The sequence below is a fragment of the Sinocyclocheilus rhinocerous genome, unplaced genomic scaffold (assembly GCF_001515625.1).
Source record: "Sinocyclocheilus rhinocerous isolate Xijiao unplaced genomic scaffold, SAMN03320098_v1.1 scaffold813, whole genome shotgun sequence".
Classification (NCBI taxonomy): domain Eukaryota; kingdom Metazoa; phylum Chordata; class Actinopteri; order Cypriniformes; family Cyprinidae; genus Sinocyclocheilus; species Sinocyclocheilus rhinocerous.
Genome location: NW_015654524.1, coordinates 366,830 through 380,931, shown reverse-complemented (window position 1 = coordinate 380,931; position 14,102 = coordinate 366,830). Strand labels below are relative to the sequence as shown.

At 37.8% G+C, this 14,102-nt stretch overlaps 1 protein-coding gene across 1 annotated transcript in view; it reads left to right on the top strand.

The window, feature by feature from the left end:
- The window catches only part of LOC107717553 (neurogenic locus notch homolog protein 2-like), an 88,032-nt gene that overhangs the window by 61,682 nt on the left and 12,248 nt on the right, over nucleotides 1-14,102 (top strand). The window contains 15 exon segments of the mRNA XM_016524336.1: nucleotides 2,544-2,809; nucleotides 2,963-3,304; nucleotides 4,118-4,240; nucleotides 4,837-5,070; nucleotides 5,247-5,402; nucleotides 5,553-5,738; nucleotides 5,851-5,964; nucleotides 7,383-7,496; nucleotides 7,676-7,909; nucleotides 8,826-8,936; nucleotides 9,173-9,365; nucleotides 9,629-9,774; nucleotides 9,870-9,983; nucleotides 13,384-13,503; nucleotides 13,687-13,839. Coding sequence (XP_016379822.1) covers nucleotides 2,544-2,809; nucleotides 2,963-3,304; nucleotides 4,118-4,240; nucleotides 4,837-5,070; nucleotides 5,247-5,402; nucleotides 5,553-5,738; nucleotides 5,851-5,964; nucleotides 7,383-7,496; nucleotides 7,676-7,909; nucleotides 8,826-8,936; nucleotides 9,173-9,365; nucleotides 9,629-9,774; nucleotides 9,870-9,983; nucleotides 13,384-13,503; nucleotides 13,687-13,839 — 2,606 coding nt within the window.

The following is a 14,102-nucleotide window of genomic DNA, read 5'->3' as shown; positions in this document are numbered from 1 at the left end:
ATATATATATCATACGATAAGCAATATCACATGAGCAGCGAGAGCAATAAAGAATGAGAATGTGACGTAACTCCTCATTCTCTATATCACACGAGTGCTGTTTATGTCCGAATACCACGAGTGCAAATGTGCAAATTTTATACTACAGTTCAGTAAATAAGAAGTTAATATTGGGTTATATAGCTAAATTTTGCTAAAATAATGTATATATAATATATATTTATAATTACATATAAATATATATATTTTTAAAACAGGGCTCTAGACTGCGACAATTTTTTGAGAATGTGCGAGTTAAAATTTTACGTGGTCGCATTTGTGCGAGTGCATGGTCTGCGCTGCTCCAAAGCGCCTGCTCCATACAGCGTGCGCTGCAGAGCCGCGGCACATATAGCAGGAGTCCGATTTTACTAATCACATGAAGAGAGGTGCTTTCAGTGCGAGCGCTTCGGGTTAGAACCTGGTTTATACTCGCCGCGTCAGCACGAGCGCGAAGGTGCGCGCTGCATGCAGCAAAAATGATACGAATATCAAGGAAATGATTGCAGATGGAGGATTTGGTTTTCAAGCTCAAGTAAAGTAAAAGACCGCTTCTTAAACCAGAGAAGGTGAACATGCTGATATTTTTTGGGAAAAAACATGCAAGCACTGTCACCGACAGCCAGTTTAGCTTTACTTTTCTTTTTGTTTTCGTTTTGAAAAGCTTGTTATCTTTGCTGATTACCTGACGTTACGCTATGGAGGCTTTCTTTCTTTTTTTAAATTGATTTGATTCCTCAGTGTTTGCTAAACATTCTGTAATTTATTAGTCGGTATATAGCCTAATACAGAATGTGGTGTAGGCCTTTGCCGTGCCTCATCTTATTCGTTTTTGTTAATAAACGTTATGCAAGATAGTTTGTGATTGTAGTAGGCATGGGCCGATTACCGTTTTCAAGGTATACCGTGATTTGAAAATGTCGCAGTTTCAAAACTGCTAATATTTTCCGCTATACTGTTCCTGCGGTATGCGCTGTTTTTCATGTCTCCTCAAAGACTGAAAGTGTAGGAATCCCTCAGGTTGAGTGCAGTGTGGTAGAGAGTAACACGCCCCTCCCCCTCCTGTTGTTGTGAGCGAGCGGTCAGTCACGTGTGTATGATGGCCAAAGGAGATTCTTCTGGAATTTACGCGATCGCCAACCGGCCGTTTATTGTTTTATTGCAGCCGATCTCTGTTCTGGACTTGCACAAACTGCGTTGCAATGCATATCATTTTCCAAATGTCATTTATGTGAAAATATGAAGTCTGTAAACGCCCGTTAACACAGGCCAGAGACGTTGAAGATGGACGCACAGAGAAAAATACTTTTATTTTTCTTCTTTTTAGGGCAGCAGTAGCTCTAGCAGCAAATCAACCATCCACATCAAAAGCTGCAGGACAGCCCACATTTCAGAAACAAATCAAAGAAAAATAAACAAATACTACTGTTCCAAATATTCTGTATGTTGCTCAAAATATATTGTGTTCAGTTTTTTTTTTTACCCAGTCATTTAAAATGAACACATTTTAGAGCTGTAACAACAATACCGTGATACCGTGAAATCGTGATATTTTTGCTTAAGGTTATCATACCGTCAAAATCTCATACCGGCCCATGCCTACATTGTAGCCTACTGTTTTCTTGTTGTTGTGCTTCTTGTTTCTTGTTGTGTTGTACAATGAATCCATCTTTTGTTTTAGTCTTTAAAAGTGAAAGGTGTATAAATATGAGCAAAACAGACAATTATCTTTTCTTGTAAAACGTGACATCAAGATTCCGAATTCGGAAGTGAAAGTGAAAGCGCATGAAGCCCGGCTTATAACACCGCAAAAGAAGAATTCCAGTTAACAAAATTTAAATCACAAATAAGAACAGGTTGAATGTTCGTTACCATATAACTATAAACTATGATAACAATTCATCAGCATGCATTGATTAATCCCATGTTGTAGCAAAAAAAACAAAAACACATTGCGACCAAATTATGTGCTCGTGCGACCAACTGAGAAAGTTAGTCGCAAAAGAGTGACCAGTGGGAAGAATGAGTTTAGAGCCCTGTAAAAAAATATATAATTACATATAAATACTGCTGGGTTTGGTAATTTGTTAGGATTGCGCTCATAGTAACATTTTATATATAACTGCATTAAAATAAATTGGAAAATGCAAACACTGAACTCAATGAAAATTTGCAGCTATTGTTTCTCTTTTTTTGCTACAGGCCTCTTTCAACAGTTTGTAATGATTTTACATCAACCGTTATGCAAATGAGCAAATGACAGTGTTTTGTTTATTTCTATGTGGTTGAAATGTTTCAATTATAATTCAGTTCCACATTTAAATTTTTGTAGTTGCGATGGATGCTCTTGCGATGGATGATCTTGATGAGGCAAGATTCTTGAGCAAGATTTTTGCACCATACATATGTGATAAAATTCTGTTTCCTGTTATGTTGCTTGACTCATCTCAAAACAAATGAATTTGACCTTAAATGAATAATATTTTGCCATTTCTGTGTTTTAGGTGTGCTCCTGGTTTCTTAGGCGAGTACTGTCAGCACAAGGACCCGTGTTACGTGGGATATTGTCTGAATGGAGGAGAATGCACTGTGAGTGTAGCCGGTGTACCTGGAAGCCCCAGCTGTGTGTGTCCTCTGGGTTTCACAGGCCAGCGCTGCGAGATCCAGAAAAACTCCACATGCTTCCCCAAAAACCCTTGCACCAATGGTGGGAAGTGCTCACTTTTCCCCAATGACCAGTACAAATGCCAGTGTGCCCGTGGATGGACAGGTCAGATCTCTCTCTCACTTCGCATCTCTGTTTGTCCCTCTGTCACTTTTTGAAAGAATAAAAACAAAAAAACTCTATTTCAGTAAGGTATTAAACTCACATATTGACTGTTTTGTTATTGTTTTTGTTCTACGGTTGACATTTACTCCTCAGGTCAGCATTGTGAGCAAGAGGACACATGTCTGTCCAGCCCGTGTGCCAACGGTGGTATCTGCTATGCTCTGCCCAATCGTGAATTCTCTTGTACCTGTCCTCCTGGTTACCATGGCCCCCGTTGTCTCAATGACACAGATGAGTGTGCCTTCTCCTCGTCTCTGTGCAAGAACAAAGGCGTGTGTCTGAATATCCCAGGCTCATATCGATGCAACTGCCAACCCGGCTTTACCGGCCTCCACTGTGAGACGGATTACGTGCCCTGCTTTCCATCCCCCTGCCTCAATGGTGGAACCTGCCGGCAGATGACAGACACAACTTATATATGCCACTGCCTGCCAGGTTAGTTCCCTAGGAGAGGAAATAGAAATCTATTTTTATCATTGCAAAAAAAAGCAGAATTCGAACAGAAGCAATATTTGTTCAGATGCAACTGAAACATGTTAGTCAGGCATGCCACAGCTCACCCAATGATTATGTCAGCACTCACTTGGACCTGAGCCAGACAGACCAATGTTTGATGAGATTTTACCACAGCACAAGTAGGAGTGGGTCATAAACCGGTTAAAACAACTAACTGATTTTCAGACATTTCTGTTGCAGAAATGCTAAACGTCACTGCATAGGAAATGGGTGTTCCAGTCACTTCACATGTATAGAGAAAATACAGTAGAACTTGACTAGACACTTTTGGCTAATAATGGTTAAGTGTAGTTACAGTCAAGCTTTTTTTGTGTTTGTTGTGACTGTCTATTTTTATCAACCATAATTTGGGGAATATTGTGATATAAATGTGATACCAAATATAATAAATAGCTTCATTTAATCTCAGTCAGAACAAACAGTCATGTTTCTTCACTGAATAATTTGCTGGTTGTATCTGGATTTGTTTGAGACTAAAACACACAGTGAGACCTTAACTTTATCAGTTTAGCGTTTAAAGAGTGCTGTACTGGCAAAATACAGCAACAGGCCAAAACTCCTCTCTCACCTCAGGCAGCGAATACGAGCCGTGAGAAATGTCTGTTCGTGCCTTAAAGTTGAGTAATTACGTTTAATAATGCCAAAGAGAGACAGAGCATCTTTGTGTTACCGATACCTGGGATTGAGAGTGAGTTGTTCAGGAAATTTTCTCTCTGATTTTCCTGTAATCAGGTTTTAATGGAACAAACTGTGAGGTGAACATTGATGATTGTCCGAATCACCGCTGTCAGAATGGAGCCACATGCATGGATGGAGTGAACACTTACAACTGCCAGTGCCCACCTGAATGGACTGGTATGAAAACGGCTTTATATACTATGTGTGTGTGTGTGTGTGTGTGTGTGTTTGCTTCCTCTTGTTCTCTTTTCCGCTAGTTGAGATGACTCACATATACTAATTCAAGAACAAATCATTTTTGGAACTTGTTATTTTTAATGATTCAGATAAATCATTTCAAAGCTCTGTTTAATGTTTGAAAGCAAAGAAATATCAGAATATTAGTATTGCATGTAAACTATTATTATTAAATGCTGGATTATTTTATTTTAGAGTACAATTGTATTTTTGCAATAGTAGTATATTTCTTTTTTGCTATGTTAAATATTTATATTTTAACAAAATAAAAACAATATTTTGAATTAAAATTAAATGTCAAAATAATCACTATTTGATTTTTGGGTTAAATCATGCAGCCCTTGATTCACAAAAAATAGTTATTTTTAATGATTCAGTCAAACTGATTTATGTGTATTCACTGATTCAATGCAAAATTTGACAAGCTGAATGGCTTTTTTTGCGATTCCTTTCAATGTAGATTTCTCAGTGCTAGAAACCTTCTGTCAAACCTCCTTTAAATTGTCCTTTTGAAATTGTGACCCTTTTGTTTGCAGGTCAGTTTTGCACCGATGACGTGGATGAATGCAGACTGCAGCCCAACACCTGTCAGAACGGAGGCACGTGCAGTAACACGCGCAACGGCTACAACTGTGTATGTGTGAACGGCTGGAGCGGCCCTGACTGCTCTGAAAACATTGATGACTGCGCAGCTGAGCCCTGCACCCCCGGCTCCACTTGCATCGACCGCGTGGCTTCCTTCGTTTGCAGCTGCCCTCCCGGCAAGACTGGTCAGTAAAAACAACCACATGGCCTAAAAAATTACTCTTGGACCAAGTCTCAACAACATAGACAACAAGTTTTTACAGTGAAATAATGCATCTGTAAAATAATGTTTTTTCATACTACAATATAAAACCATCTCAGATCAGTTGTAGTAACAGTAGTGATTCTTTCTGTTTTCAAGGTTTGCTGTGTCACATTGATGATGCCTGCACCAGTAACCCGTGCAAGATGGGAGCTCAATGTGACACGAACCCCGTCAATGGCAAGTTCAACTGTAACTGCCCCTCAGGATACAAGGGCAGCACGTGTGCCGAGGATATCGACGAGTGTGTCATCGGTGAGACAGTTTGCAGGACTTTTGTCTGTCTGTGTTTCTCAGTGTGTCTCTGTATTTATATTCATCTTTCCCTGCACACACATTACAGTGTTTTTTTATGCATTTCATATCTTGCCTAAAACTTTCTAACCCTCTTTTTTGACACCTCAGGGCCAAACCCATGTGAGCACGGTGGTTCTTGTAAGAACACAGAGGGCTCGTTCACCTGTAACTGTGCTCCAGGTTACACCGGTCCACGCTGTGAGCAGGACATCAACGAATGTGGCTCTAACCCCTGCCAAAATGACGCCACCTGTTTGGACCAGATAGGAGATTACACCTGCATCTGTATGCCAGGTACTTACACACACGCTCACACACACTGTAATGAGGAGCATGATGACACGGTTTTGGCTCTATGTCCGCATATTCATCTATTGACTGTGTATGTGTGTGTTTTCAACCATAGGCTTTGAGGGATTGCACTGTGAGATTGACATTAATGAGTGTGCCAGCTCGCCTTGTCTCAATAACGGTAGATGTCTAGACCAGGTCAGCCGGTTTGTCTGCGAGTGTCCTCAAGGTGAGTACAATCACTGGTGCAGTAAAGTTTTTTGACTCTTAATAGCCCACTTTTTACAGCACAATATTTGAATGCCCCCATATATAAGATTTATGGGATCCTCTGGTATTTCTGCTGTAATTGTGACAACGCTGCCTGTTTTTTTTTTTTTGTAACAGTTTCCCGCCAACACAGAAAGCTTCCGAGAGCTTGCTGAACTCGTAGTTCTTGAAATAACATAGGAGCGGCCGGGTCGCCGGCTCGGCTCCTCAGCGAAAAGCTGGTATGCATTGCACCTGCTGCCTTATTATACTCAGGCTGTGATCAGCGCAGCTGGATGAAATAATTGCATGCCAATGTGCATTGGCTCGTTTAGTTTACGCTCGAAATAGATTGGTCTATCGAAGCGATATCCCAATTCGTCGGTCACGACGTGACTCGTAGTGACCGACTGAAAGGGAACCAGAAACTAGGAGTGTTGATATAGTTAATTTGCCATGATTCATTTTGTGATTCAGTTTCAAGAACTGCATGTTCTTCAATAAAAATAATAGTTATTGAGGGTGAAAAATAATAAAAGAAATAATATGATTTCAGTTTGTCATGATTGCATGTTTGTTTAAGCTAATCAGATAAAGTGATAATCATTTGGATTATTTTAATGTATTTTTAATGTTATTTACATTCCTAAATATTAAGGAGTACAACTATTTGACTGTTGAAAATTCATTCAATCATCATAGGAATAAATTGCATTTTAAAATATATTAAAATAGAAAACCGTTATTTCACAGTATTACTATTTTTACTGTATTTTTGATCAAATAAATGCAGCCTTGGTGAACATAAGTGTGCACATTCTTTCAAAAGCATTACAAATATTACCATGACCAACCATTTGATCGATAGTGTGTATTACTATAATTATTAATATTATTTATATAAATAATAAAATAAAAGGCCCTCAAATGGGTGGTTGAGCTGTCCATAGCTTTTAAAAACCTGACTACAAATACTGTGTATTACCAGTATAAACAAGATATCCACCTAATTTGGGGAACTGAGGGAATTAGTTTTTGCTAAAAATCAACATTCTAGAGGGGAAATTTTTGTATAAATTACAGCAGTACATAATGGATCATATCATGAACAATTACCAGTTCAGTCCTGCAAATCATAAAATCAGGACTAACAGTAACATGAACCTGTCACATGGTAATCTTAATTGCATCACAAGTGCATTTGCATTAAATTGCAACTTTTTTCAAATTTGTTATGGCCCCCAGTTGCTCATATCGTCAAATATCAACAAATCTCTGAACAACGTGCTGTCATTTCATTGCTGCAAATAGTTGTATGGGTGAACAGCCTTAATACGTATGTGCTATATTAGATACTGTTCGTTGTCATGATACTGAATCTGTGTGTTTTGACCACAGGTTTCACTGGGGAAATGTGTCAAGTTGACATTGACGAGTGTGCCAGCACGCCGTGCCATAACGGGGCCAAGTGTCTCGACCGTCCTAACGGCTATGAGTGTGAATGTGCTGAAGGTAACATATAAAAATCCCTCACTGCGACCAAAAACAGAGGGACAGATAAAACCACTAACAAAACAAATTTCTTTATAATTAAAATATATAAGTGTTTTTCATTGTAAACTAATTGGCTAAGTTCTCAGAGAACTGACCTCATTGTACTAATCCCTTGTCTTATATGCTGGTCTCTGTAGGTTTCACAGGGACATTGTGTACGGACAACATTAACGACTGTGAACCCAAACCCTGTCACCATGGCGATTGTATAGACGGAATTGCTACCTTCACATGCGAGTGTCACCCAGGTTACATGGGCCCCATCTGCAGCGAGCAGATACGCGAGTGCCAGAGTGACCCCTGCCAAAACAGAGGACGATGTGTTGACCTGGTCAACATGTACCAATGCAATTGCCAGCTAGGCACTTCAGGTGAGTCTCACACTTGATCTTTACATCTCAAAGGCTTTTTAAGAGGCCATATACGACATCTTTGAAGCATTTAATGAAGTCTAATTATGATAACAGCAAATGTCTTAATTTAGTATATTATGACTATTATCCACCATTTAGAATTAGACTGAATTGTCACTGTACATTTGAGATGTGCGCCTGATCTCTATTTTTATTTGCTAATCTTTATTTAAAGTATGTGATATGTGAACTTTGGTGGTAAGTAGGCATGGGACGATAACCGGTTTCAAGGTATACCGCGGTTTGGAAAAGTCACTGAAAACGCCGCCCTTGCGTTTTCGTGTGGACAGCGAATCCGTATATTTTCTGAAACGATGACGTCATCAGCCCACGTCTCACCCCTAGTCAGACACCGCTACGTCACGTAACAGCAACAAAAACATGAACAAACACTGAACGATTGTCTTTTTATTAACTAACATTAACACAGATTAATATATGTATTGTTCCATGTTCGTTTGTATACCGTGCGCAAGGTTTATGCGCGTAGTCCAAGTCTTCTTCTCCATTTTTAGTGTATCTCTGTGGCAGAATTGCAGCGCCACATGCTTGTCTGGCATGTATACTACATCGTTTTGTGTCGGTTTTGTGGTTTCGTGTGGACGCAGATATTTCTTGAGACGGGGGAAAAAAAGATCGGATAGGGAAAGCTCTGGCTTCGTGTGGACGTAGCCTCAGTTACACTGTCCAACAAACAAAACAAAGCTCGCTACACTCTCCTGCTGGACACTTCCTCTTACTACACACACACACAGATATAATCATTACTCGGACTTCTTTAGAGACCTTTCAAAGGCTCCTGTATAAATTAGACCAGTTTTATTTCACCTGCTTGTGTCCCCATTGACTATTTTGTCATTTGTCTTTGTTATAGGTGTGAACTGTGAGATTAACCATGATGACTGTGCCAGTAATCCCTGCCAGCACGGGACCTGTGAGGATGGAATTAATGAGTACAAATGTTTGTGCAAACCTGGATACACAGGTTTGTTCATGCACATGCACATACATAAATACACACATGCAGATGTGCTTCATTCATGAATCATGATCAGAACTAAGTACTTTGTAAATAGTTTGATATATATATATATATGCTCTTTTCTGCTTTTTTCTTTAATAATAAAACAACAAAATGCATCAATTCAATTATATCAATGCACTGCTTTTATAAAGCATTCAATCAGTCTTATTCATTAACCACACTTTCTTTCTTCTCAGGGGAGCGATGCAACGAGGAGATAAATGAGTGCAGTTCGAACCCGTGTCTGAGTGGAGGGACGTGTGTGGACAAAGTAAATGGGTTTCAGTGTATGTGTCCAATTGGGACTCACGGTCCTCTGTGTCACTCAGGTGCAGACCATTGCAGCCCCATGCCCTGCCTGCATGGAGAGTGTATTGAGCAGCAGGATGGGTAGGAACAGCTTTTATCTTTCTGTCAAATTGGCCGATACTGATTATTAGTAGCACAACCTACTCCCATTTCCTGTTATAATCTGTAAAGAGATCAATAAGCATTATTTAATTCTATATAAGAACTGTAAAATTGATTAACATAGCAAATACATGTTGCATTTGTAGCATTGCTGTAAGAGGTCATTTTACTTGCCTTAGTATAAACCATCTATGGCCAGTTATCTCTTTCATGTCAACTAGTCTCATCTTCTGTCTGTGTAGGTATCTTTGCGCATGTAAGCCAGGCTGGGAGGGTAAGAACTGTGAGAGAGAGAAGAACGAGTGTCAGTCCAACCCGTGCCAGAACGGTGGAACCTGTAATGACCGTCTCAATGGCTACACCTGCGTATGTGTCCGTGGATTTGCAGGTAAAGGCGTGTAATCCATTAGCCTTTCTAAACAAAGTAATAATGATGTTCAATTCCGTTCCCAACTCCCTGATTTGCCCTTTTTTCTCTTTCAGGTTTGAACTGCGAGATAAATATCAATGAATGCGAGTCAAACCCTTGTATGAATCAGGGAACCTGTGTGGATAGAGTCAACAGCTACATCTGCCACTGCACTCTGCCTTACACAGGTGACACACATTTACAGTGCACAGTTTTACAATGATTTTAATTACAGAATCAGCACTTTTGTTGTCAAATTTTATGTTTAATTAAAATATTTCAGTCCCAACATGTAATACAGGGTCCTTAAAAAGTCTTAAAATGTCTTAAATAACGTTTTCCTAATATAAGGCCTTAAAAAGTCTTAAAATGTCTTACATTCAGATTCGATGGGTCTTAAATATTTTTGGTCACATTACCTATAAAATGTCTTCAGTCTGACGAACATGTTTACAATCATTGGACAGACCCGCGGTAGTTACTGCGTCATCTGACAGAAATGCAGTAGCAGAATACAGGTTTAACTATATTTTTTTTGTTTACTGTTCTCAATAATAACAATAATGATAAAAATACAGGTCAAGCTGCAGCTAGCTAATTAAAAATTTATTTATTTTTTTTACTTGCCCGACCGGACAAATAGCCTGATTAAAACTTAAGTGACAAAAAATAAACCAGTGACACATTGAAACACAAGAACGATTCTTCTGATTTTATGACATTACGTAAACAGCGATCGATAATGGATAGTGTATTTCTGTTATCATGGTCGTGCTGTTGAGGCTGCGGGTCTCTTTGTGAGAGACGCCAAAACAAATGAGCATAACAACAAACATAAGGAAACTCAGAAGAAACAAACGGAGGTATAAATTCAAAATTGTTATTTAGTTTATTTTAGTTTATTCATAACATGATATAGTTAACTTAAGTAACATACCATGATGACAAGGGGGCTATTTTGCTGAATATTCTCACGATTGCAAATGTTACATTGTTCAATAAACAAGTAGTTGAGTAGTTATTAAGTTACTTACATTTTAGACACAATATTTACTGTCTTGCTCTATTTCACCAACGAAAATAGTTTTACACAGTAATCACAGCAGAAGTTTTGCACATTCTCCAAGCAACACTCGGCTATGTTTTGTTACTGAATGATTCAGCGTTCTGAACGAATCGGTTTAATGAATGAATCACTCACTCATTAAGTGACTTACCGCCACCTACTGGTGGTTTAGTATGTTGAAAATTATGCATCCCCCCCACCATTTCTTAATTGTATATTCATAAATGTATTTAAAACATTAATATCATAACATTATTTATTGTAGCTGTAATTTTGCAGTGTAAATGATTTAATCTGACTGGTAACAGCCCTATAGTAGCCTATATATTGAATTAATTGATAAATTGTAATAACTTGACATGAAAGATGATGCAAACACTTAAAAAGGTTAAAAAACAGGCCTTTATAGAGGTAAATAAAAATATGCAGATTTAAGTATGTAAAAGTTGATAGAACACTGATGAAAATATTGCTTCAGAATAAATTTTTTACACCACCAAAAATCTTGGTGATGCTGTAATTTTGTGGGTATATTGTGTATGGAATATTGTCTGCTGATATGAATAATTCACTGTATATCGTGGTAATATAATTTATGACAGTGATGATATTGTTTTTTTCCACATTAAACACATTAAATATTACATATATGTATGTAATATAATGTGTATTTCCATTACAGGTTTAGGTCTTAAATTTCAAATGAGGTGGTATTAAAAAGGTCTTTAAAAGTCTTAAATTTAGCTTGTTCATATCTGTAGAAACCCTGTAATAATACGATTATAATTATTTACACTACTTTTCAAACGTTTGGGGTCGTAAGATATTTTCATGTTTCTGAAAGACAGTAAAAACAATAATATTGTACAATATTAAATATATTTTCAGTTTTAATATGTTTTAAAATGTAATTTATTCCTATGATGCCAAAGCTGAATTTTCAGCAGCCGCTACTCCAGACTTCAGAGTCATATGATCCTTCAGAAATCTTTTTTCTGTGTGTCGATTTGCTGCTCAAGAAACATTATCAGTGTTGAAAACAGTTGTGCTGCTAATTATTCTTAATATGTTTTAATAAGTAAATGAATAATGTTAATCAATATTCATAATATTATAATTATTAATAGGGTTGGGCGATTTGACCTCAAATTTGACCTGACAAAACCGATTAATTGAACACTCTACCTCGATTACGAGTATTTAACGTTTATTTCATGATTATTTTTTATTTATTTTTTATTTTTTTTGCCCTCATAGTTCATTAAAGGGTTGTAGTGTAAAAATACTCCACTATTAACTCTAATATTCAGTACGATTATCAAAGCATAAATCCAGTAAATTGCTTCTATCAACACCTCCAAAGCTTGCACAGACATATACCACTTCCTGGATCAACATTTTACTCCATAACATTATGCAGTTTTCATTTATATGCTGTCTATTGCTGATGATTGCATTTTTTTCCATATGCATCTGTTTACATAAGAGATCACTCGTTTCTCCGTCCTGTTCACGTGTGTTTTTGTTCGGGAGGTTTTGTAATCGTTCAGAAGATGTGTAATAGCATTGAATATTTCGAACAACTGAAATCTCATTTCTGAAATCTTAGAACTGAGATCTCTGAAGGCTTAAGAAAAAAGTCACATTTCAGTTTTATTGTAAAAAGCAAGTTTCCTAAAAAAGAAAAGAAAAGAAATGAATATTGCCATGTCAAAAGTAGAAAATAACCAGCATCTCTTGCAAACAAAATAGCCTACATTTTAAATATTGTCATGTGAAAAGTCGAAAATAACTTGTATCTCTTGTAAATTAATAGGCTATTATTTTAAATAATGCAATGTGAAAAGTAGAAAATAATAACTTGCATCTCCTGTAAACAAATGTTTTAAATAATGAATGTATGCAAATAGAACACTGCTGATTAAGAGAAAGAGCATGGCACCATCTCATTGATCTTGTCCTGACACTCTATATGTGTATTTACTCTAGGTTCTTACTGGCTGTTCACACAGAACACGTCTTTGTGTCTAAAAAACGCGAGACGCAGTGCTCAGGAATGGTAAAAAAAAAAAAAATGCAACACAGAATGCCTACTCCGTTGTGTTATGTCAACCTGCTACTGTAAACAAAAGCTTGCAGTGCTTGCCCCGCCTCCGGGGTCTTCTGGTTGATCCACTGTTTTGGAACTGACATTGATGAGCGGCGCTGCGTGTAACTGTGTGTAATGCTGCGTTTAACACCCCACTTACATGCAAGACGCTGCAAAACATGCGAGCGCAACGGTCATACACGTCCGTATAGCGCAGACGCGGTAGTATGTTTTTAAGGGGAAAGTATTAATAGGATTAAAAAACAAAATAACCGACATGGGAAAATTACGTCAGTTAAGAGGTTCTGAATTTCGGTTTTGATTTATTTTCGATTAATCGTCCAGCCCTAATTATTAATACATCTTTTAATTCATATACATATTAAAACACTCTATAATTTATCCACAACTGACTGTACTGCTCGGTTCTCAGGGAGACACTGTGAGGATAAGTTAGTCCCCTGTGATTCTCAGCCCTGTCAGAGACGAGGGGTTTGTCAGCCATCCCTGGATTACACCAGCTATACCTGCCTGTGCCACAGCGGATGGGAAGGTAAGTGCTTTGAGTTTGTGTGTGGGTGTGTTTTCATTCCTCAAGAGTATATTTGATTTAGAGACAACCACATATAACACCTTTACTTTGATCACTGATCACATGATATTCCCCGTAGTAGATTTAATTAATGAAAATCTATCCAAAACATTTCAAGAGTGTCTGTCTGATATATGTGTGTAGGAGCCCAGTGCACAGAGGATGTAGACGAATGCAAGAAAAACCCGTGTCAGAATGGAGGTCATTGTCGGAACACAGTGGGCAGCTACAGATGCGAGTGTCAGCCTGGATACAGTGGGGTCAACTGCCAGACTAACATCGATGACTGTAGCTCCAGTATGTGTCATTACTACACAGATTCATTCACATGTTGTGGATGAGTGACAGACAGTAAATGCATCCTTGTGTTGACATCTTCTGTTTGAAGGAGAGTAGTGTAGCCTAGTGGTCAGAGATCAACTAAATGACCAAAAAAAAATACGTTTAACGTCACAAGGAATATATCTATATACATGTATATACATATAATTTATATAAATATATATATACAGTATACATATATATATATATATATATATATACATATATATATATATATA